A 26,999-nucleotide genomic window follows, 5' to 3' on the forward strand; every position below is an offset into this window, starting at 1 on the left:
GGTGAACATAACAGACTGATTGACGATAGAGCATGGGAGGGGCTGATGTTGATTCACCTTTCTGTGCTCACACAGTATGGCTGTGGCAGCAGCTGCTGGGCGTTTCTGTTTTGGATACTTTCATTCACTACTTATTAACATACAATATTTGGTATTGTTAGCAAGATGGGAATTATTGTATTGCTTTTCTATGTACTTTGCAACTAGTTTTGGGCATTGTTGCTTAAAATAAACATGCTGCACACAGAAACAATGCAACCAATGAAGACAAATCTTGTTGTTACATGACTGGCAACTAGTGTCATCTGTGACTGGCAACTTGCATGTAAGCTAGCAGAGCAATATGATAATGGTGAACAGAGCAGAGTAGAAGGTGTGATGAAACTCATTCTGTGGTTAGTTGTTGGTGTTGTACCTATCTTGTAAAAAAACTATCTGTAAATCATGTTGTTATTCTGATCCGGGTATACTTCCCCAAGGACTGATCCATGCTATATGTAGTATAATAACAAGCCTTGTTTCAAGTTAAATTACAAAAAACTGCAGAAATCAGACATCAATGTTTGGCAACTGGTCTATGCAAATAAAATTGTTCTGAAGAATCTGAAAGTGGATGTTGCAAAATGAATGAAAATCCAGGAACATCAGTGTGGGAACAAAAATGTTATTGGAAACACTGGTGACTTTCCTTAATTGTGGTGACCAAAGTTTTATTTTGTAACTCTTCCGCTGAAGATCCTTGCCTAAGACAGGCATTTAAAGCTATCAGAAGCTTGTGTGCACATTGTCTCATAGATAGATTGACATCTACATCTAAATCTACATTTACACCATGCACATGCAGAGAGAATGACTACCTAAAAGACTCAGTACACATTGTAACTAGTCTAATCATAATCACTACATGGGTGATACTAAGAGGTTTGTGTTATATTTCTATGTTCCTCCCTTAATACTGCTTCTTGAAACTTTGTGAATAGGCTTTTATGGGACGTCTTCAGTAGTCTGACAGTTCAGGTTTTTCAGCATCTCTATGCCACTTCCTCATGGGACAACCCTGTGATCATTCTTGCTGGCCTTCTTTTTATACATTTCTGTTTGTGCGTGTGCACCATCAGCAGGTTCAGTTGCCTATTTTGAGAAGCTTACAAATATCCCCCAACATATTGATAAGGCAAGAATTACGTTCCTTCATAAAGCTATTCAGGTTCTCTGTAGAACAACATATGCTAAAGTGAGGGGCCAATAGATGACTAGAGAACATTATCGTTATTTTATTGTGCATTAGTTTTAGTTCTAATGATCATCTAAAGATTTTGTTGTGGAAATCTGTTATTAGCAGAAAGATAAAAGAAAATGTGAATTATATTGGGACTTCCAGAGCTGCACTGTGGGACTTTTCTGGGAGTCATTAGTGAACGAATCAATTGAAATTTGGTTGGCGATGCATTTAATTAATAGAGATAGCAGCTTCAGCTTGGACAAATCATGGAATCTGGCAATTTCTGTTATTATATCACAAAGACGTCACGATGGTGCAGCTCTCTGCGACACATCGATATCACCGTGTGGAACAACTGCGCAGCCATAGATTTAATTTCCATGCATATGTTACACTTCTTTGCCGCCTATCAATGTCTCTGGCACTTTGTGTATCTTTGGCCGCATACACAGTGGTTTGGTCCTCGGGTGTAAAAGGACGGAGCAAGTGCTGGAGCGTTAGTCACCTCGGCCCACTCTGAAGATGGCTGGAAGGTATTCAGCTGAAATATTAGAAGAAGGAGCTGAATTTATGTGGCTGCAGGTCCAAAATTTTATGGAACAGTCTTTATGTCGCGAAAGCATGAAGATTCAAATCAATTAACATGATTATAAATGTGTTCAGCAACCACCCAGATGTTTTGTATATACTTAGGCAGTTTATATTACTAGACACAATAAATTTAGCTTGATCACTAAGCACTAGAACTAACATCCAAAGCAGTTCTTCTCTAGATACTATTGGAAGTCTGTAGAAAACAATAGCAAAATTAATCTTGCTCGGGATTTGGTACCTGTGATGATTGCACTGCACTGTTTCATGGAAATCTGAGGTTTCAACAGTTTTCAAGAATCCTAGTTTTCCACACATGTTATACATTCTATGCCAAATGTCCTAGATGCCCATATCTCTCTCTCTCTCTCTCTCTCTCTCTCTCTCTCTCTATCTCTATCTCTATCTCTATCTAGTGAATTAAAAGATGCATAAAGCACACAAAGCTCTTTAGTTTGCCGTTTTGCCATTTTCTGATGCCCTTGCCTCCTATTGATGCTCTCAGCAGTAATGCTATGTTGGTGGTTTGGAATCAAAACATGGAGATATTCTTTGTTAACTGATGTTTGTCTGTGATTAGAGGTTATGCACTGACTAGCACAATGGACTTGTTTACAAGAGAAGCGGAGTTCGAATCTTTATCTGGTCATCCTAATTTAAATTTTCCTTGGCATACACTAATTTATTAAGTTGAATATTCAATTATTTCTTTGGAATGTACACGGCTAACATTCTTCCTAATCTCAGTTTGTACTCCATTTATAATGATCACATTGTTACAAAACCCTACTGTTATATCACAGAGCAGAATAACCACATAAATCGTACTGTGGAGAAGGCATATTACAGGTTGAGATTTGTCTAAAACTTCCTAAGAAAGTGTAATTCACATATAAAAGAGGTAGGCTTGCTAAGTCCTTGTTTGACCAATTCGTGAGCATTGTGTCAGTCAGGAACACTTTGCTAACTTAGATCAAAATGCCAGAGGAGATTGTAAGAAGAACTGTGCAATACACCACATTTTATTTAGTTAGCGCATCAGTGTCCCATAAATGGTAAGCAAACTCCAGTGGGAAATGATAGAAGAAGTGTACTGTGTACTGCACAGAGCTTTACTCTCAGCATTCCAAGACGCCACGTTCCAATTAGAGTGAAGAAACACATTACCTCCTGGAGCTTGTCTCTTCATTAATGATTATGAGGGAGGGCAAAATTAAAGAAATTTACTTGGATGCAGGGTCTTCCCATGAAGTTTTAATAAAACAAGTAGGAAAGGGGTTTATGAAATGCACAAGTGCAATAGATATAAATCACCTGCTCTCCTGCTGGAATGAAAACAGAATTTGTGAATATTGATGTATCATTTGACCCTTTAAAGAGCATATGTAACCATTAGGTAGCATTAATGTTCGTATTTTTTCTTCGGAAAACACAACCTCCCTATGGGCCAGTTGTATTTCTACTGTCTTTGAGTTTTTGAGTTTGATTCCTCGAATCTTTGGAGACTAGTTATAAAGAGATCTCGCCTTAACTGCTGCAAGAGCATATCTTTTCTTAATAATCTGTTTGTTGTGGCTATATGTAACACATTTTTCTCCAACTAGTGCCTCGCACATTACGGTATGGAATTTGTGTGCCCTACAACTTCTGTTGTGGTCATTAATGACGTGTCTTTTGAGTCACCAGCTGTCAGAGTAGTATCTGCAGGGTGTTAGACTATTACAGGTAAAAATGAAAGAGGCAAATAGAGGACATTGAACAAACAAATAATCCTAATGAACACGGGTCTGGAAACCATTGGTTTGTGGGATACAGTATGTTAACAGTGAGCACATGAACACCAGAGTCCCAGAGGATCCAAACTGCAGATATGCCCTTGAGGGGACAAACACATCACATGAAGTATTCCACATTCATGAGATGGCAGGCTTCAGCACTTCTCTTTACTGATGCCAGTACTCATTCAAAAATCCCAAGCATGTTCCAAATGCACTGACAGCCATCCACAATGCTTTCATTAATACTATCAACAGAACTTGAATACACCAAGACTTTGAAATATCCACCCACGTAACAATCTCACAGGTTCTAGTTGGTGGACTTGTGGCTCAACAATACCTTGACCTCCCGGCTGATGTGCTCGTTGTTGACGATTCATGCTACATGTTCCCAAAAAAACACATGGAAAGTTGGCCAGTGTGCCATTGTGTATGTACCACCAGCAAGCCCTTTCACCATTAGGAACATCTTCCAAATAAATAATCAGCTAATGTTGCAGGAAATGAAGGAACTCATAACAGAATAGGTAGGAAATGTGGCCCTATCAACCGATCGCCAATGACATAATTCCGAACATTAAGGGGAAATTTTCGCTGATATTCTGCCTTGATGAGATCATGAGAGTTCTTGTAAACATGTTCTCCTCAATGTGTGTATTGCATGGTTGTTCATAACACCATTTCGAGTAAAACATTGCTTTGTCTGTAAATAACACGTGCATGAGGAACTGTGGCTCATTCCCACATTGTGTTAGGCAGTGGCAGAAGGAAACCCAGGCGGAAAATCAGTAACAGCCAGGATTTGTGCACTTCATACATGTGAGTACAACTGTCCCTCATGTGGTGGAGGGTGAAACACATTATGCTGCAGCAGTCCTTCAAGTTCTTGTGCCTGGCAATGCATTCACGTGCAATACCCACTCCTCCATTCATAATATCAACACCGTTCTTGGTCTACTCGCTTGTTGCATGTTGGGTTTAAATGAACCAGTCTCGCACAGGTGCTGATGGGAGCAAGTGAGCACTCTGCTGTCTGACTGCCTTCTCTAAGGATAAACTTCATGATACCATTATGCTGCCTCCCACGCATGCCTGTACATGAAGTACATGTCAGCCATTACTTCAATTTTATGTATTTGTGGAACCATGGAACTGCTTCAGATCATATACATGCACATTGAATTTGCTGTTCACTGTGGCAGCTGATAACTGGAGCATAAGGTCGTGTTCACGCTGTAGCCTCACTGCTCGCACATCACCAGTGTGGCCTGAGACTTGAGCTGTGATCCTTTGCGTCGAGGTAACTCTTCGCTTTACACCAAAGAATGTTGTGTACTCATCTACAGGACAGCAATGTACCAGCAGCAGAACTGCAGCATTAACTGAGCCTTGGACGTTAACAGTGTATCTCTAAGCACATCAGAAATCTTCTTCTGAATTTTACTTAGAACCGGTGTAACTTTTTTTATTGAAATAAGAGATTTCCACTCCTTGAAAAGTTTCCTTCTTATAATTGGATATCTCAAAAACTATTACACATGTGAAAATAAGATCTTGATGTCAATACAAAGTGAAATATATTTCAAAAGCAGTCTAACTTACCATAAGTAAATGAAAATAATAAATTTTTGAAAAATTAATGTTATTGGATAGATAAAATATCTACTTACCAAGCAGCGGTAAGCGAACACACATATAAAGATATTTAAATTTGTAAGCTTTTGTAGCCAGTGGCTCCATCTTTTGGCAGAAAGGTTGAAGGGGAGGGAAGAGGGCTGAATGAGAAGTGTAGCTGTTTCCTCGGATCGCTAGACAACAATTCAAACAAATTGTATTAATGGAGTTTATTACAGTAAGTTAAATTGATAAAACTTAACTTTGTGTATTTACAAAGAGGTGTTGCAAGCAAATGGCAACATCCAGATACCAAAGTCCTTCAGTATATACAATTTCTATGCAAGCAAAACAATCCAGTTCATAAGTCACTGCTCTGGCGTTCCAGACCGACAGCTCGTCATCCACCCTTGTGGCTAGGCAGAGCGGCGCTTGTATTTTCTTGGCCTAGATGCCACTCGTGTCGTGGTGTTGTCGTAGTTAGAGCACTGTTGTTTGACGTCATCTCACAGCCCTCTCTGCTCTTCTGTTCTTCATTATGCCCGAACAAAAAGGACTGGTGAGGTTTAGGAAATGGGGAGTGTTCGGAAAAATTACCCGGAATGCCAGGTCATGGGAGACTTATTGGAAACATGGGAAGGAAAGAGTGATTCCTAGGGAATTCACTGAACGAGATTTGAAAACCTGAGCACTTAAAGCTGGAAGATGGGTAATACACAAGGCAGAGATTACTGCCTGACAAAACACTGTGCAAGAGTTGACAAGAGCGGAAAGCTAAGCGCATTATATGTGGTAGTAGTTGGAGGTAGGAGGGTGCATATGGCAAGTCTTGCAGTGGGGACAGTCTCAGGGGTAGGAGCCATATGGTAGGGAGATGGGTGCAGAAGGAGCTTAGGGTCTGACGTGGATATTGCAGAGATTGGAAAGATGATGAAAAGCTATTCTAGGTCTGGTGGGCAAAATGTTGGACAGAATGGACTTCATTTCAGGGCATGATTTTAGGAAGACAAGTCAACAAGACTATGACTTCCTAAAATCATGTCCTGAAATGAGGTCCATTCTGTAGAACATTTTGCTCACCACACCTAGAATAGCTTTTTGTCACCCTCTCATTCACCACAATGTTGTTGTCAGACCCTATGTCCCTTCTGCACCTTACCCTGTGGCTCCTACCCCCTCTGGAAGGCATTCCCTATGCACCCTCTACCACCACCTATACCAGCTCTGTATCCGGATAAAATATAAACTATCAAAGGGAGGGCCACCTGCAAAATGGCACACATCTTATACCAGGTGTTATGTAAACACTGTGCGGCCTTTTACATTGGCATGACTACTACTAAGTTACCAGTTAGGATGAATGGGCATAAGTAGTGGATGTATAATGGCAACACACAGTATGCTGTTGAAGAGCAAGCTCTACAACATGACAATTATGGTGCCAGTGCTTGTTTCACAACACATGCTATCTGCATTCCTCCCCCAGACACCAGTTTCTCAGAACTCTGCAGATGTGAAGTATCCTTGGTTCTTGCCACCCACATGGCCTTAATTTACAATTAATTTCTTTGGTCTCAGCATTTCTTCACATTAACTATTCCTTTCACCTTCCCTTTTACTTTTACTTTTACTTTTCTGACCAGTCTGTTCCCTTCCCTCTACTGCCACTACCACATAAAATGCACTTAGATTTTAATCCTTATTAACTCGTGCACAATGTTGTGACTGTGATCTCTGCCTTGTCCATTATCCAGTCTTCCAGCTTTAACTCTCAGGTTTTCAAATATCATCCAGTGCAGTCCCCAACAACCAGTCTTTCCTTCTCATGGTGCCCAGCAAGTCTCCCCTGACCCAGGGTTCTGCTTGACTTTACCAAACTCTCTCCGTATCCAAAACCTCATCAGTCCTTATTGTTCACCCCCCTCTTCCTTCCCCTTCAGCCTTTCTGCCGGGAGGAGCCACTGGCTCCGAAAGCTTGCAGATTCAAATACGAGTTTTCTACTGCTGAAGCTTGGCGAGGAGATATTTTTAATCTATCCAATTACATTACCATAAGGAAAGATGATGCGAATCAGGTGAATATTATTCCTGAGCAAAATAAATTCACAAACACAAGATTTAAGGGAAGTAATAGATTCATTAAAGTACACTATACACTAATTGGACAATGGTGAAACACTGTTTAACTCAATCAGTCAGTGGAGCTCTTAGTGCAGTTGCTCACAGAGACAGATATTATCAAGTCTTTGATGCGCTGTTGTAACACACCGTCATTATTCTGTGCTTTCTGTATAATTCATTTCACTTGCTTCACTGCCTTTTGCCAGTCTTCTGGCATAACTTTTTCAATTCTCTCCATCAAAAGCTGTTCTGGCAATAGTTCAGAGGCCGTCTGATAACTTCATGCCCATATTTATTTGCTATTTTATTTGCGATGTAAACTGGATTCTATGACTAGTGTTGGCAACATAAGTTCTAATAATTCTGCCCTTGACAAGTTACTGTCAAATGGTATCTTACATTTCTCTATCTAGCAGACAGTGTATTTTCTTTCATTGTCTTTGGGGGCCCCTCATCTTCTATAATTGAGTCATCATCATCATCATCATCATCATCATCATCATCATCATTTAAGACTGATTATGCCTTTGAGCGTTCAGTCTGGAGCATAGCCCCCTTATGAAATTCCTCCATGATCCCCTATTCAGTGCTAACATTGGTACCTCTTCTGATGTTAAACATATTACTTCAAAATCAATCTTAACCGAATCCAGGTACCTTCTCCTTAGTCTGCCCCGACTCCTCCTACCCTCTACTGCTGAACCCATGAGTCTCTTGGGTAACCTTGCTTCTCCCATGCGTGTAACATGACCCCACCATCTAAGCCTGTTCGCCCTGACTGCTACGTCTACAGAGTTCATTCCCAGTTTTTCTTTGATTTCCTCATTGTGGATACCCTCCTGCCATTGTTTCCATCTACTAGTACCTGCAATCATCCTAGCTACTTTCATATCCGTAACCTCAACCTTGTTGATAAGGTAACCTGAATCCACCCAGCTTTCGCTCCCATACAACAAAGTTGGTCGAAAGATTGAACGGTGCACAGATAACTTAGTCTTGGCACTGACTTCCTTCTTGCAGAAGACAGATATTATCAAGTCTTTGATGCGCTGTTGTAACACACCGTCATTATTCTGTGCTTTCTGTATAATTCATTTCACTTGGTTCACTGCCTTTTGCGTCTTCTGGCATAACTTTTTCAATTCTCTCCATCAAAAGCTGTTCCACTGTCAATGTATTTTTTTATTTACTGCAGTAGTAAGATGTTTAACCTGAGCGCTCACTGCATTAGCTTTGCTACACCTCGCTTCCAGTTCTTTCACTACGTTGCCATCCTGTGAGAATATGCATCCTAAGTACTTGAAACCGTCCACCTGTTCTAACTTTGTCCCTCCTATTTGGCTCTCAATCCGTTTATATTTCTTTTCCACTGACATTACTTTCGTTTTGGAGATGCTAATCTTCATACCATAGTCCTTACATTTCTGATCTAGCTCTGAAATATTACTTTGCAAACTTTCAATCGGATCTGCCATAACAACTAAGTCATCCGCATATGCAAGACTGCTTATTTTATGTTCACATATCTTAATCTCACCCAGCCAGTCTATTGTTTTCAACATATGATCCATAAATAATATGAACAACAGTGGAGACAGGTTGCAGCCTTGTGTTACCCCTGAAACTACTCTGAACCATGAACTCAATTTACCGTCAACTCTAACTGCTGCCTGACTATCCATGTAAAGACCTTTAATTGCTTGCAAAAGTTTGCCTCTTATTCCATAATCTCGTAGAACAGACAATAACTTCCTCCTAGGAACCCGGTCATACGCCTTTTCTAGATCTATAAAGCATAGATACAATTCCCTGTTCCCCTCATAACACTTCTCCATTATTTGCTGTAAGTTAAAGATCTGGTCCTGACAACCTCTAAGAGGCCTAAACCCACACTGATTTTCATCCAATTGGTCCTCAACTAATACTCGCACTTTCCTTTCAACAATACCTGAGAAGATTTTACCCACAACGCTGATTAAAGAGATACCTCTGTAGTTGTTACAATCTTTTCTGTTTCCATGTTTAAAGATGGGTGTGATTACTGCTCTTGTCCAGTCTGATGGAACCTGTCCCGACTCCCAGGCCATTTCAGTTATCCTGTGTAGCCATTTACGACCTAACATTCCACTGTATTTGATGAGTTCCGACTTAATTTCATCCACCCCAGCTGCTTTGTTGCACTGCAATCTATTGACCATTTTCTCCACTTCCTCAAATGTGATCCTATTTCCATCATCATTCCTATCCCATTCTAACTCAAAATCTGAAACATTACTGATCGTATTTTCACCTACATTGAGCAGCTCTTCAAAATATTCCCTCCATCTGCCCAAGGCATCCACAGGATTCACCAGCAGTTTTCCTGACCTGTCCAAAATACTTGTCATTTCCTTCTTACCTCCCTTTCGAAGACTGCTAATTACACTCCAGAATGGTTTTCCAGCAGCTTGACCCATAGTATCCAACCTGTTTCCAAAGTCTTCCCAAGATTTCTTCTTGGATGCTGCAATTATCTGTTTGGCTTTTTTTCTTTCTTCAACATAACTTTCTCTGTCTACCTGAGTTCTAGTATGTAGCCATTTTTGATACGCCTTCTTTTTCCTTTTACAGGCTGCCTTGACTGTGTCATTCCACCAGGCTGTTTGCTTCATCCTACTTTTACACACTACTGTTCCAAGACATTCTTTAGCCACTTCTAGTACTGTGTCCCTGTACCTTGTCCATTCCTTTTCCAATGACTGTAATTGACTACATTCAACTAACTGGTACCTTTCTGAGATCGCTGTTATGTACTTGTGCCTGATTTCCTTATCCTGAAGTTTCTCCACTCTTATCCTCCTACATATGGACCTGACCTCCTGCACTTTCGGCCTCACAATCCCAATTTCACTGCAGATTAAATAATGATCAGTGTCATCAAAGAATCCCCTGAATACACGTGTGTCCCTCACAGCTTTCCTGAATTCCTGATCTGTTTTTATATAGTCAGTGACAGATCTGGTTCCCCTGCCTTCCCAAGTATACCGGTGAATGTTCTTATGTTTAAAAAAGGAGTTTGTGATTACTAAGCCCATACTGGCACAGAAATCCAAGAGTTGTTTCCCGTTCCTGTTGGCCTCCATATCCTCTCCAAATTTACTCATAATCTTTTCATACCCTTCTGTTCGATTTCCAATCCTGGCGTTAAAATCACCCATGAGCAGAACACTGTCCTTGTCCTTTACTTTAACAACTACGTCACTGAGTGCCTCATAAAAACTATCCATCTTATCTTGATCTGTCCCTTCACAATGCGAATATACTGACAGAATCCTAATTTTCTTGCTAGACACTGTCAAATCTATCCACATCAGTCGTTCGTTTACATGCCTTATTGTAACTACGCTGGGTTCAATTTCTTTCCTGATGTAAAGCCCTACACCCCATTGTGCTATTTCTGCTTTGACTCCTGACAGGTAGACCTTGTATTCTCCCACTTCCTCTTATTTCTCACCTCTTACCCGAATGTCACTAACAGCTAAAACGTCCAGCCCCATCTTACTTGCAGCCTCTGCCAGCTCTACCTTCTTCCCAGAGTAGCCCCCATTGATATTAATAGCTCCCCATCTCATTACCATTTGTTTGCCAAGTCGTATCTTAGGAGTTCCTGGTTTGTCAGTTAGAGGTGGGACTCTGTCACCTCCAAAGGTCTGAGGCATATTGCTCTGATTGTTGCCAGCATCATATTTAAAGTACCAGGGAAGCAGATTGCTAGCCTTACTTGCCCCAAGTCCCATTGGGTATTACCCCTAACGGTTGAGGGACTAACCGGTGGATTTGGTAGTCTTTGCCGTATGCGCACAAAGGTGACCATGACTCAGAATATGTCCGAGATGCCCTGCCTTATTCCAAAGTAACTGGTATCCCGACTGTCGGGACCACTTACTTGGCCACTCATACGTTGCCCGTGGTTCATGAACTAGGACATGACTACAGGAACCCACACCATGAACCACCTATAATTGAGTGCTATGGATAATTATTCATAACAGTTACAGAGTTTCTCAGCTAGTTTTGAAACACACAGTCTTCAATCCATTTCATTACAGTATTGTAGTTCATCTTTTTGCTGTAGTCAGAGGTCTTGTTTGAAATGAATAACAGCAGACAATAAGGAATGAAACCTTTTCAATTTCTGGCATGTGCTACAAGTATTCTTTCCTCATGCTGACTGGAGCTGCCATACTACCGTACTACTGCTGATGGTATACGTGCAGCCTTTTGTTTTAAATTGTGTCCTGTATTCACCCATGTTTCATAAAGTCAAAATTTATTGCTACTAATACCTTAAGAAAGTGGCATCGCCAGGTCGCAATACCTTGGCATTCTGTTAGTAACTTGCAGCCAAAAATTTAAAGCAGAATACTAACTTTTCCACAGCTCATATTGAGGACAGTTTATTATCCTGAAACAAATCCACTGCTACAAAAGTAGCATATAGCTTTTTGACTGTCGAATGCTCCTTCCTTGAATAATATGCACATCTATCACGACAAACCACATCTTCCTGAAAAGAGTCAAGTTTTGTGACCCTCTTCTCGAGGTGCCTCTTCTTCCCAGGTTAGAGTAATTTAGATGAGTCACCTGATTCTTCATTCATTAATTTCTCCTTGCTGATTTGTAGAGCAGGTGCAATTCGCTCCACCATTTTATCCAAAGTAAGATTCAATGTTGTCTCACTCTTCTCCAGGGTCCCTGTTATGGATTCATTGTCACTCATCAGCAGTAAGTTCCAAGCCAATATGACAGCACTATTTCATCATGCCCTTTCCTCAACCTACTTTTTATTCAAAAATGAATATTTTGAGCAAGTTGACAGTGTTGCCATGGGTAGTCTCCCCCCACCTCTGGCAGCAAACATTTTTTGTGGCGAAATGTAGGTGATACTTTAGTATTTTGACCCTGTGGTGAAGAAGAACTGTCACGCTTTTTGTAGCATCTGAATTTAATCCACAAGAAAATCCAATTTACAATGGAAGTGGGGAAGGGTGCTTATTTGCTATTTCTGCATGACTTGGTCAGTTTTAAAGTGGATGAAGCCTTGGGACATTCTGTCTCCTGTAAGCCCACATGTACAGACCCATATTTGCAGGCATCTGGCTACCACCACATATCACAAACTGTGCTTGTCCTTCAAACATTGGTGCATTGTGGACATTTTGTGTCTAACAGAGACAGCCTTCTAAAGAAGATGGAGAACCTTCAGTCTTTGTTCAGAGATAATGGATATTCTCCACACCAGATAAGCACAGTTTTAAGGAGGAAGAAACATGACCACCAACGTGAGCACGAGGAGCAGTAATCTGGGCCATGATGCGATCCTTTGTAGATTCAGTTATTAAGGAATTGGTAGAAATATGTTGTGGCAAAAGATCTTACTAATCATTCAGCTAAATAATGTGTGGACCCAATGATTTCTTTAACATATACAGAAAGAAAACATTTTATGACTAGTGACATGTCTAGCAGCAATTGATTTTATTAACATGAATTTTTAGCTCTGCGAGGCTGCACTCCTACAGGACACGCATGTAACTCATATGTGCCCGCATGTCATTGATGGAGCAATATTTGAAGGGGGTGCTAAACTTGACAGACCTCACTCTTGTAGCGGCTGCCTTTGCACGTGTGTCTCTGATCCAACTTCTGGAATATAGTTAGCAATGTGAACTAGCAGTCTCACTTGAAGATGGCTGAATGGTTGTCAGGCAAAATATTGTTGCAAGGTGTACACATCTTCCAGCCGTAATCCTGAAACTTCATGGAATAAGTTATAGCTAGTTTAAATAAGATTGTAGGGGTGAGCAAGGAATCAAGTAAATGTTACAAATTACAATGATTGAGAAGTCCCACTGTTCACCAAAACACCTTTGCAGTATCTGGCTGCGATTTCAGTCACAACTGGAAATCACAAGTAGCAACTAAAAGCAGCAGTTAACATTCAAGACTGTGTGCAGTTTGTTGCCAGACATTCATACTTACTTAATTTTAAGACTCTTGTGTGTCACGTTGTGGATGTATAACCTGTGTTTGAAGAAACAGATCAAGAAGCTAATTTGTTTTGAGAAAAATTCAACTGTTGGTGCATTACCATGCCACAGCAATGCTGCATTGGGCTAGTGTGATAGTTAATCCCCTCCCTCCTCCCCCCTCACCACCTTATTTGTTACTATAGTCTGATTAAAATTACTTGATAGGTGACACTTCACTGTGTGGAGCTGGTTTCCACCAATCTGAGTGCTTAGTGTCATGCCCGAACTGTTTGCCATTGCCAAACTGCTGCAATAATTGGTCAGCTCACTTCCAACTCCTTATTTGGCATTCTTTCTTGATGTGTTTGGATCCTGAATCATGGGTCTAGCACTTTTATTTCATATTTAAACATACATGATAACCACACCTCAAACAAGATGCGCGCGCGCGCACACACACACACACACACACACACACACACACACACACAAAAGGATGCTAATGAAATACACATGTTTCATTCACAGCACTAACTAAACACTACTGGATACTTCTGCACAAGATGTGATTTCAACATCTCTTATGCGATTATCATAGTCAGAGATTACATTAAGCAAGCTTCTCACAACATCATGTGAAGCAGAGTTTTTGAAGGGTGCAATTTATCATTGCTACTAGGGGATCACAGTCAAAAATATGACAACTTCACTTTCTGTTATACTTTAGCGCAGTGGTTAGCTAAACATGTTGAAGATCGTGGGTTCGGACCTTATCAAATGCTGTGTAAATTTTTATTTCTAAATCTAATCAAAAGAGTTTATCATTTTTATTTAATTAATTGGTTAAATGTAATGTTTTTATTTCTAATTCTTTGCTACATCATTTTCATCATCGTATTGACTTTTTTATTTGTTCTTATTTTTTTTTACCTATCATTTTTATTTCATCTAGAATCTGCCTGTATCATCTATAATCTGCAAACACTGGCCAACGAGGACTGCTCATTTGTTGGTAACGTGGCACCTCATGTAGCCAGTGAGAGAATAGTTTCAGGTAATCAATGACAGCAAGAAATTACAGTTTGCTTTTAGCACTGAAACTTAACTTTTTTGTCTTGAGTTTGCTCATAGAGGGTACCTTTAATAGCCATGAACAAAGTGATTATGATTTTAGTTCTGCCACAGATCACTGACCACTTCTTTCTTGGATACATTACATATCATGAGTTGAAATCCAGAGCCGCGGAACACGTCTCCTGCAGCAGTTCAGTCATTGGTCACTTAAAATTGGCTGTGGATAGAGCATCTCTCATTTCTAACATACTTTGCTGTGGCCATTTCCAAATTACACATTAACAGCATTTAGACCATCCCTGCTTGTAACATTGGCATGACTGAACTTGTGCTTATGGTTTCCAGACCTATTCTTACTACTATTATTTGTTTGTTTTGTTGTCCCCTACTTGCCTCTTTCATTTGTACCTAAAATAGTCAAATATCTAGTGTATTTGCAGGGTACTTATGCAAACAGTGAGCTACACATACATTTATGACCATATTTACACAAAGGGCACACTCTTATCAGCTGCTCCTAATGTCGGTATCACCACCACCACCACCACCACCAGAAGAAGAAGAAGAACTGCAAAATGGATCATGATTGCTAAATGATTTTGCCAACTTCTGCTGATCCCTTAGTCTTAACTTCACTACCTAAGTATATTATTTGAATGTTTAGAATTAGTAGAAATTAACAGAAAGTAAATGTTTAGTTTTCATATTTAAAAAAGTGTTTGTACATATGGCCTAGGTTTTTGTTGTGTCTGTGTATCAATTCACTCCTTGTGGTATATTATTTTCTGACATTTATCATTACATATTCCTGATTTTCCTTGTAAAATTGATATTGAGAGAAGGAAGGTGAGTGGTTTATAGCTTGAAAAGCTAGCTGTAGTGAATAAAGTAGCTGAGAAACTTGACACTGCCCAGTTATTTATTTATAGTTGTGCCGGAGACTTTGTATATGTGCAGTTTATTTTTTACTTCTAAAGTTTGTTTGTATACAACATCTGAAGTAGTTTGATTGGGGATGTGAACTAAAGATCTTGTTTGCTTCACTGACATGGGGGAGCTGGCTGTGGGGAAAGTCAACTGACTGGAGGTCCACGTCCACAGCATGCGGCATTTGGCGTTGTGCTTTGTTTACGGTTGTGTCATAAAATAAGATCACCGCGAATTATACACAAAGCAAAACGGTGAACTGTTAGGAATAAGCAGGATTCATGGTATAAAAATTTGCTTAGGACAGGAAGATCTTAGCTGAGATTGATATAAAAAACTTTATTGTAGATAGCCAGTTTCAGTAAAACTAGGTTACCATCTTCAGATCTTCATGAAGGTTATTATAGACATTGAGTGCTACACACACAATCTTTTTACATAGAATTTCCAGGTCGCCACAAGACGTAACTGTTAGTCTCGTTGTCTCTTGGTAGGCATGATGCGTTATGTTAGGGGAACGATGCTTTGGCCAAGTTGTGATGTACATAGTAATTTTAATTTTCTGGCCAAGTCGTGATGTACATAGTAATTTTAATTTTCAAGTGCCAACTCATCACTCATTTCATGTTTTATTCAATGGAAAGATTTTGTGTGTGGCTGGCACAAGATGTTTGTAATAATCTTCATGAAGCTCTGAAGCCATTTATCCTTATAACATATTCTCTGCTTCCATAATGATCCCAGCCTCAACCTATGGTAATATACTGTACCCACACCCTCCACCCAACAGTTTCCACCCCCTCTGCCCTATCATCTCCTCCCCACTCTCATCTCCCGCAGTTTATTTGCAGCCCTCTGCCAATGCATCCGCCTGTCTTCCTCCACTCCTCTCATTTTTTGCTCCTTTTTTTTCCCCACCTCCCTGCCCCACAGCCCCCTGATGCTGCACCTGTTGGCATTCTAGCCCTTGCACAGTCCACCAGACAGTGTTTCTCTCTCTCCACCCCTACACTACTATGCCTTCCCCCTCCTCACCCCCCTCCAGGCTGCTGCTTGCATCCCACATTATAGTTGCATTTCGGCCCGGCATGCCGGGGTTGGTGGTTGTGTGTGCATGAGGTGTGCTTGCTCGTGTGTGTGAGTGGTGTGTGTCTCCTTTTATTGATGAAGAGTGTGGCCGAAACCTTTAAAAGTATCTTTTAATTGTGCCTGTCTGCAACTTGACATGTCTTCTTTACAGTAGGTAACAATCTGTCTTTTTCCTACATTGTTGATATATCTACAATAAAGTTTTTTGTAGTGATCACGGCTAAGATTATCTTCTCTTAATTAATCAGTACAGATTGCCCCTTTGAGGTCAAAATGAGTAAACATCTACATCTACATCTATACTCCGCGAGCCACCTTACGGTGTGTGGCGGAGGGTACTTATTGTACCACTATCTGATCCCCCCTTCCCTGTTCCATTCACGAATTGTGCGTGGGAAGAACGACTGCTTGTAAGTCTCCGTATTTGCTCTAATTTCTCGGATCTTTTCATTGTGATCATTACGCAAGATATATGTGGGCGGTAGTAATATGTTGCCCATCTCTTCCCGGAATGTGCTCTCTCGTAATTTCGATAATAAACCTCTCCGTATTGCGTAACGCCTTTCTTGAAGTGTCCGCCACTGGAGCTTGTTCAGCATCTCCGTAACGCTCTCGCGCTGACTAAATGTCCCCATGACGAATCGCGCTGCTTTTCGCTGGATCATGTCTATCTCTTCTATTAATCCAACCTGGTAAGGGTCCCATACTGATGAGCAATACTCAAGAATCGGACGAACAAGCGTTTTGTAAGCTACTTCTTTCGTCGATGAGTCACATTTTCTTAGAATTCTTCCTATGAATCTCAACCTGGCGCCTGCTTTTCCCACTATTTGTTTTATGTGATCATTCCACTTCAGATCGCTCCGGATAGTAACTCCTAAGTATTTTACGGTCGTTACCGCTTCCAATGATTTACCACCTATGGCATAATCGTACTGGAATGGATTTCTGCCCCTATGTATGCGCATTATATTACATTTATCTACGTTTAGGGAAAGCTGCCAGCTGTCGCACCATTCATTAATCCTCTGCAGGTCTTCCTGGAGTACGTACGAGTCTTCTGATGTTGCTACTTTCTTGTAGACAACCGTGTCATCTGCAAATAGCCTCACGGAGCTACCGATGTTGTCAACTAAGTCATTTATGTATATTGTAAACAATAAAGGTCCTATCACGCTTCCTTGCGGTACTCCCGAAATTACCTCTACATCTGCAGATTTTGAACCGTTAAGAATGACATGTTGTGTTCTTTCTTCTAGGAAATCCTGAATCCAATCACAAACCTGGTCCGATATTCCGTAAGCTCGTATTTTTTTCACTAAACGTAAGTGCGGAACCGTATCAAATGCCTTCCTGAAGTCCAGGAATACGGCATCAATCTGCTCGCCAGTGTCTACGGCACTGTGAATTTCTTGGACAAATAGGGCGAGCTGAGTTTCACATGATCTCTGTTTGCGGAATCCATGTTGGTTATGATGAAGGAGACTTGTATTATCTAAGAACGTCATAATACGAGAACATAAAACATGTTCCATTATTCTACAACAGATTGACGTAAGCGAAATAGGCCTATAATAATTCGCATCTGATTTATGACCCTTCTTGAAAATGGGAACAACCTGCGCTTTCTTCCAGTCGCTAGGTACTTTACGTTCTTCCAGAGATCTACGATAAATTGCTGATAGAAAGGGGGCAAGTTCTTTAGCATAATCACTGTAGAATCTTACGGGTATCTCGTCTGGTCCGGATGCTTTTCCGCTACTAAGTGATAGCAGTTGTTTTTCAATTCCGATATCGTTTATTTCAATATTTTCCATTTTGGCGTCCGTGCGACGGCTGAAGTCAGGGACCGTGTTACGATTTTCCGCAGTGAAACAGTTTTGGAACACTGAATTCAGTATTTCTGCCTTTCTTCGGTCGTCCTCTGTTTCGGTGCCATCGTGGTCAACGAGTGACTGAATAGGGGATTTAGATTGGCTTACCGATTTTACATATGACCAAAACTTTTTAGGGTTCTTGTTTAGATTGTTTGCCAATGTTTTATGTTAGAATTCGTTGAATGCTTCTCTCATTGCTCTCTTTACGCTCTTTTTCGCTTCGTTCAGCTTTTCCTTATCAGCTATGATTCGACTACTCTTAAACCTATGATGAAGCTTTCTTTGTTTCCGTAGTACCTTTCGTACATGATTGTTATACCACGGTGGATCTTTCCCCTCGCTTTGGACCTTAGTCGGTACAAACTTATCTAAGGCGTACTGGACGATGTTTCTGAATTTTTTCCATTTTTGTTCCACATCCTCTTCCTCAGAAATGAACGTTTGATGGTGGTCACTCAGATATTCTGCGATTTGTGCCCTATCACTCTTGTTAAGCAAATATATTTTCCTTCCTTTCTTGGCATTTCTTATTACACTTGTAGTCATTGATGCAACCACTGACTTATGATCACTGATACCCTCTTCTACATTCACGGAGTCGAAAAGTTCCGGTCTATTTGTTGCTATGAGGTCTAAAACGTTAGCTTCACGAGTTGGTTCTCTAACTATCTGCTCGAAGTAATTCTCGGACAAGGCAGTCAGGATGTCACAAGAGTCTCTGTCCCTGGCTCCAGTTCTGATTGTGTGACTATCCCATTCTATACCTGGTAGATTGAAGTCTCCCCCTATTACAATAGTATGATCACGAAACTTCTTCACGACGTTCTGCAGGTTCTCTCTGAGGCGCTCAACTACTACGGTTGCTGATGCAGGTGGTCTATAGAAGCATCCGACTATCATATCTGACCCACCTTTGATACTTAACTTAACCCAGATTATTTCACATTCGCATTCGCTAATAACTTCACTGGATATTATTGAATTCTTTACTGCTATAAATACTCCTCCACCATTGGCGTTTATCCTATCCTTGCGGTATATATTCCATTCTGTGTCTAGGATTTTGTTACTGTTCACTTCCGGTTTTAACCAACTTTCCGTTCCTAATACTATATGCGCACTATTTCCTTCAATAAGCGATACTAATTCAGGAACCTTGCCCTGGATACTCCTGCAGTTTACCAATATTACGTTAACTTTTCCTGTTTTTGGTCTCTGAGGACGGACGTTCTTTATCAACGATGCTGATGTTCTCTCTGGTAAGCCGTCAGGTATTTTATCGTTTCGCCCAAGGGGGGGTCCCTCTAACCTAAAAAACCCCCGTGTGCACGCCACACGTACTCTGCTACCCTAGTAGCTGCTTCCGGTGTGTAGTGCACGCCTGACCTTTCTAGGGGGGCCCTATAGTTCTCCACCCAATAACGGAGGTCGATGAATTTGCAACCATTATAGTCGCAGAGTCGTCTGAGCCTCTGGTTTAGACCCTCCACACGGCTCCAAACCAGAGGACCGCGATCGACTCTGGGCACTATGCTGCAGATATTAAGCTCAGCTTGCACTCCGCGTGCGATGCTGGTTGTCTTCACCAAATCAGCCAGCCGCCGGAAGGAACCAAGGATGGCCTCAGAACCCAAGCGGCAGGCGTCATTCGTTCCGACATGTGCTACTATCTGCAGCCGGTCACACCCAGTGCGTTCAATAGCTGCCGGAAGGGCCTCCTCCACATTACGGACGAGACCCCCCGGCAAGCACACCGAGTGCACACTGGCATTCTTCCCCGACCTACCCGCTATTTTCCTGAGGGGCTCCATAACCCGCCTAACGTTGGAGCTCCCTATAACTAATAGGCCCTCCCTCTGTGACTGTCGGGACCTTGCCGGAGAATCGGCCACTGGCCCAACAGGCGAGGCATCCTGTGGTGGCTCGGAAACGATGTCATCACCACTAGGAAGCACCCCGTACCTGTTGGAAAGGGGTAAGGCAGCTGCCACGCGGCCAGATCCCACCTTCGCCTTTCGGCCAGGCACGCGCGAGCCCACCACTGTCCGCCATTCACCCTGGAGTGATGGCTGACTGGTAAGATGCTCACTGCCGGAAGACGCAGCGACATCAGGGGTTCCATGTGATTCCAAGGCCACCGAAGTAGGCATAGGTCTCACCACAGTTGCCCCAACTAATATAAAAATGTGCTCACATGTGCCATTTTCTTTCAAAATTTCTGCTTCTATAATGTTACATTGGAGAGAATTAACCATAAGCCTCTAAGAGTTAAGGGTTCTGTGGAGTGAGATAGAGCATAATGCTCTCAATCAGAGTTACATCGGCCCTCGCTTTCAGGAGGAGTTTCCAAAGAGCAAGCTAAAGCCTTATCTTCTTGAACCACAGCAAGTCTTGCCTCACAATCTTCAGTGGATTCTTGAGACCACATAGTCCTCCATCTTTCAGCCTGAAGACTCGAATGCTTTCTATGTATGTTTCCTATTAAACAAAATGGAATCAAAATGTAATGAGTAGGCTTCCACATCACAAAGAAAATATAAGAATTTCATTTTTCCTATCAAAGAACATAAATAAAATATAATTTCATTTTTCCTAGGTAAGAATATAAATAAAACATATCAAAAGAACCAAAGCAATGTTGTTAATTTTTTAAAACAAAAAGCCAAATCAGTAAATTTGTATATTTGTAAAGATAAGATTGTGCTGTTGAACTCTGCCAACTTGCGTAACCTTCCAAAACTACATCTGTTACCGAGTTAAAAACTAACAGTGCCATCTATTTGTTCCATGGTGTACTACACTCTGACAGTTAAACATCTGAAGCACTAAGCTGGGCAGATGATTTTAGGTAAAACTTCACGTTGAAATATCTTTTTTCCGTGTTTTGATTTTGTTGAAATAAAAGCTGTATGTTGCCCCAAGCTATGCTCCAGTTACCTCTGGGGGGGGGGGGGGTAATATCAAAATTTGTCCAGTTGTTTTGAAGATAAGCATGTGCAGACCAACAAACAGATAGTCAGTCACAGTGATTTTACAGTTCTATTATTAGTATAGATTAGGATTAAGACTTTATAAATGGATTTTCAGAGATTGGAAACTTTTACAAATCACCTTCAAAGTTAACATTCAACTGCAGATTCAAATGTAGAAGCAGAGTCCAAACGTTTTTTTGGCACAGGAGTTAAGACATTGGGCCTCCATTCAGACATCCAGATTTAGGTTTCCATTGTTTTTCCAAATCACTAAAGGCAAATCTACATCTACATCCATACTCCACAAGCCACCTGATGGCGTGTGGCGGAGGGTACTTTGAGTACTTCTATCTGTTCTCCCTTCTATTCCAGTCTCATATTGTTTGTGGAAAGGAAGATTGTCGATATGCCTCTGTGTGGGCTCTAATCTCTCTGATTTTATCCTCATGGTCTCTTTGTGAGATATATGTAGGAGGGAGCAATTTACTGCTCGACTCCTCGGTGAAGGCATGTTTTCGAAACTTCAACAAAAGTCCGTACTGAGCTACTGAGCGTCTCTCTTGCAGAGTCTTCCACTGAAGTTTATCTATCATCTCCGTAACGCTTTCGCGATTACTAAATGATCCTGTAACGAAGTTCGCTGCTCTCTGTTGGATCTTCTCTATCTCTTCTATCAACCCTATCTGGTACGGATCTGACACCAGTGAGCAGTATTCAAGCAGTGGGTGAACAAGTGTACTGTAACCTACTTACTTTGTTTTCGGATTGCATTTCCTAAGGATTCTTCCAATGAATCTCAGTCTGGCATCTGCTTTACCGCCGATCAACTTTATATGGTCATTCCATTTTAAATCACTCCTAATACCTAATCCCAGATAATTTATGGAATTAACTGCTTCCAGTTGCTGACGTGCTGTTTTGTAGCTAAATGATAAGGGATCTTTCTTTCTATGTATTCGCAGCACATTCACTTGTCTACATTGAGATTCAATTGCCATTCCCTGCACCTCGCGTCAATTCGTTGCAGATCCTCCTGCATTTCAGTACAATTTTCCATTGTTACAACCTCTCGATACACCACAGCATCATCTGCAAAAAGCCTCAGTGAACTTCTGATGTCATCCACGAGGTCATTTATGTATATTGTGAAAAGCAACGGTCCTATGACACTCCCCTGCGGCACACCTGAAATCACTCTTACTTCGGAAGACTTCTCTCCACTGAGAATGACATGCTGCGTTCTGTTATCTAGGAGCTCTTCAATCCAATCACACAATTGGTCTGATAGTCCATATGCTCTTACATTATTCATTAAATGACTATGGGGAACTGTATCAAACGCCTTGCGGAAGTCAAGAAACACGGCATCTACCTGGGAACCCATGTCTATAGCCCTCTGAGTCTCGTGGACGAATAGCGCGAGCTGGGTTTCACATGATCGTCTTTTTCGGAACCCATGCTGATTCCTACAGAGTAGATTTCTAGTCTCCAGAAAAGTCATTATACTCTAACACAATACGTGCTGCAAAACTCTACAACTGATGGACGTTAGATATATAGGTCTATAGTTTTGCACATCTGTTCAACATCCCTCCTTGAAAAAGGGGATGACCTGTGCCCTTTTCCAATCCTTTGGAACGCTATGCTCTTCTAGAGACCTACGGTACACCGCTGCAATAAGGGGGGCAAGTTCCTTCACATACTCTGTGTAAAATCGAACTGGTATTCCATCAGGTCCAGCGGCCTTTCCTCTTTTGAGCACTTTTAATTGTTTTTCTATCCCTCTGACATCTATTTTGATATCTACCATTTTTTCATCTGTGCGACAATCTAGAGAAGAAACAACAGTGCAGTCTTCCTCTGTGAAACAGCTTCGGAAAAAGACATTTAGTATTTCAGCCTTTAGTCTGTCATCCTCTGTTGCAGTACCATTTTGGTCACAGAGTGTCTGGACATTTTGTTTTGATCCACCTACCGCTTTGACATAAGACCAAAATTTCTTAGGATTTTCTGCCAAGTCAGTACATAGAACTTTACTTTCGAATTCATTGAACGCATCTCGCATAGCCCTCCTCACACTACATTTCGCTTCACATAATTTTTGTTTGTCTATAAGGCTTTGGCTATGTTTATGTTTGCTGTGAAGTTCTCTTTGCTCCCACAGCAGTTTCCTAACTCGGTTGTTGTACCACGGTGGCTCTTTTCCATCTCTTACGATCTTGCTTGGCACATACCCATCTAATGCATATTGTACAATGGTTTTGAACTTTGTCCACTGATCCTCAACACTGCCTGTACTTGAGACAGTGTTGAGCCGTCAAGTATTCTGAAATCTGTTTTTTGTTACTCTTGCTAAACAGAAAAATCTTCCTACCTTTTTTAATATTTCTATTTACAGATGAAATCATCGATGCAGTAACCACTTTATGATCACTGATTCCCTGTTCTGTTTTAACTGTTTCAAATATTTTGGGTCTGTTTGTCAGCAGAAGGTCTAATATGTTATCGCCACGAGTCAGTTCTCTATTTAACTGCTCAAGGTAGTTTTCAGACAATGCACTTAAAAAAATTCACTGGATTATTTGTCCCTGCCACCCATTATAAATGTTTGAGTCTCCCAGTCTATATCCGGCAAATTAAAATTTCCACCCATAACTATAACATGGTCGGGAAATCTACTCGAAATATTTTCCAAATTTTCCTTCAGGTGCTCTGCCACAACAGCTTCTGAGACGGGGGGCCTACAGAGACATCCAATTACCATGTTTGATGATGGCTCATTTCATTTATCTAAATACAGATAGCTTCAATCTCCTTCCTAGCTTATGCTTTGTCTCTAATGGCCTAGTTGACAAAAGGATATTAAGCCTAGTATTCATTCCTTTAGAGACATGACACTTGATGCCAGTTCAACCATGCCCAGAGAATTTACTACATCTGCTTGACACAAACATCTTGTAAAGAGTTTCAATACTTTATATTATGCAGAAATTTGTTTTACATGAGTTAATTCGTAGCTGGTAACCTGGTCCAATTGTCATCAATTATGGCATAACTTGTAGTTTACAGTAAGAATTTATTAAATTTTTTCACAAACCTGAGTAAATGTGTAAGAATTTTTCAAGCCACTAATACTTTTAAAGTATGCTGGATGTCTTTTTCCATGGGTATGGTATGTTTTGTATTAGAAGGACGTTACTGTATACCTGCGAACACTTTTGTAAGGCAACGTATTTATCAAAGTCCACTATAGAGACTTGGGAACAGGAGTATGTGAAATGTTTCCAATGATTCAGCTTGTTTTATGTGATGTCTTTGGAGACAAAGCTTTAATACCAATGTCAGGTTTTCTACAGTTCTTATCCAGAGATTTTCCACAAGATGTTGGGCTGTTAAAGATCCAAATGATGTCTTCTTCCAGTGTGTGGAGAAAAAGTCAATAGCTTGAATCTTATTAAGTTTCCAAAGTATTTGCATGAGATCTGCATTGATTGTAGGTGTTTTAAAGTCATCTGTAGTCCTTACAACAGTTTAAAACATCAAATTCATGGTGTTTAGCACACCACTGAGAATGAGCAGCAACCTACTTGTTGATATGCTCAAGCAGCACTCACTTTTTGTCAGTTTTCTCAATAACTGTAATCAGATTTGTCACAGATAGAATCATTCCTATCTGTTAAAGACCCTACAGTGTGATCTAACATCCATTGGAGGACATGACATTTGTTGTAGTTGTGGTCTTCAGTCCTGAGACTGGTTTGATGCAGCTCTCCATGCTACTCTATCCTGTGCAAGCCTCTTCATCTCCCAGTACCTACTGCAACCTAAGTCCTTCTGAAGCTGTTTAGTGTATTCATCTGTTGGTCTCCTTCTACGATTTTTACCCTCCACGCTGCCCTCCAATACTAAATTAGTGATCCCTTGATGCCTCTGAACATGTCCTACCAATCGATCCCTTCTTCTAGTCAAGTTGTGCCACAAACTTCTCTTCTCCCCAATCCTATTCAACACCTCCTCATTAGTTATGTGATCTACCCATCTAATCTTCAGCATTCTTCTGTAGCACCACATTTCGAAAGCTTCTTGTCCAAACTAGTTATCGTCCATGTTTCACTTCCATACATGGCTACGCTCCATACAAATACTTTCAGAAACGACTTCCTGACACTTAAATCAATACTCGATGTTAACAAATTTCTCTTCTTAGGAAACACTTTCCTTGCCATTGCCAGTCTACATTTTATATCCTCTCTACTTCGACCATCATCAGTTATTTTGCTCCCCAAATAGCAAAACTCCTTTACTGCTTTAAGTGCCTCATTTCCTAATCTAATTCCCTCAGCATCACCCGACTTAATTCGACTACATTCCATTATCCTCGTTTTGCTTTTGTTGAGGTTCATCTTATACCCTCCTTTCATGACACCGTTCATTCCATTCAACTGCTCTTGCAAGTCCTTTGCTGTCTCTGACAGAATTACAATGTCATCGGCGAACGTCAAAGTTTTTATTTCTTCTTCATGGATTTTAATACCTACTCTGAATTTTTCTTTTGTTTCCTTCACTGCTTGCTCAATATACAGATTGAATAACATCGGGGATAGGCTACAACCCTGTCTCACTCCCTTCCTAACCACTGCTTCCCTTTTATGCCCCTTGACTCTTATAACTGCCATCTGGTTTCTGTACAAATTGTAAATAGCCTTTCGCTCCCTGTATTTTACCCCTGCCACCTTCAGAATTTGAAAGAGAGTATTCCAGTTAACGTTGTCAAAAGCTTTCTCTAAGTCTACAAATGTTAGAAACGTAGGTTTGCCTTTTCTTAATCTTTCTTCTAAGATAAGTCGTAAGGTTAGTATTGCCTCACGTGTTCCAACATTTCTACGGAATCCAAACTGATCTTCCCCGAGGTCCGCTTCTACCAGTTTTTCCATTCGTCTGTAAAGACTTCGCGTTAGTATTTTGCACCCGTGGCTTATTAAACTGATTGTTCGGTAATTTTCACATCTGTCAACACCTGCTTTCTTTGGGATTGGAATTATTATGTTCGGTAATTTTCACATCTGTCAGCACCTGCTTTCTTTGGGATTGGAATTATTATATTCTCCTTGAAGTCTGAGGGTATTTCGCCTGTCTCATACATCTTGCTCACCAGATGGTAGAGTTTTGTCAGGACTGGCTCTCCCAAGGCCGTCAGTAGTTCTAATGGAATGTCTACGCCCGGGGCCTTGATTCGACTCAGGTCTTTTAGTGCTCTGTCAAACTCTTCACGCAGTATCGTATATCTCCCATTTCATCTTCATCCACATCCTCTTCCATTTCCATAATATTGTCCTCAAGTACATTGCCCTTGTATAGACCCTCTATATACTCCTTCCACCTTTCTGCTTTCCTTTCTTTGCTTAGAACTGGGTTTCCATCTGAGCTCTTGATATTCATACAAGTGGTTCTCCTTTCTCCAAAGGTCTCTCTAATTTTCCTGTAGGCAGTATCTATGTTACCCCTAGTGAGATAAGCCTCTACATCCTTACATTTGTCCTCTAGCCATCCCTGCTTAGCCATTTTGCACTTCCTGTCGATTTCATTTTTGAGACGTTTGTATTCCTTTTTGCCTGCTTCATTTACTGCATTTTTATATTTTGTCCTTTCATAAATTAAATTCAATATTTCTTCTGTTACCCAAGCATTTCTACTAGCCCTCGTCTTTTTACCTACTAGATCCT

At 40.9% G+C, this 26,999-nt stretch overlaps 1 protein-coding gene across 7 annotated transcripts in view; it reads left to right on the forward strand.

Moving 5' to 3' along the window:
- LOC126202245 (phosphofurin acidic cluster sorting protein 2) overlaps positions 1–26,999 on the forward strand; it is a 732,246-nt gene that overhangs the window by 585,748 nt on the left and 119,499 nt on the right. For 3 of the 7 annotated variants that reach the window (XM_049936847.1, XM_049936849.1, XM_049936848.1), the window contains exon 9: positions 14,290–14,391. The exons of the other annotated variants lie outside the window; for them this stretch is intronic. In XM_049936847.1, coding sequence (XP_049792804.1) covers positions 14,290–14,391 — 102 coding nt within the window. The remainder of the gene's footprint in view (positions 1–14,289; positions 14,392–26,999) is intronic. 7 annotated transcript variants of the gene reach the window in all.

This window comes from Schistocerca nitens, chromosome 1 (genome assembly GCF_023898315.1).
Source record: "Schistocerca nitens isolate TAMUIC-IGC-003100 chromosome 1, iqSchNite1.1, whole genome shotgun sequence".
Classification (NCBI taxonomy): domain Eukaryota; kingdom Metazoa; phylum Arthropoda; class Insecta; order Orthoptera; family Acrididae; genus Schistocerca; species Schistocerca nitens.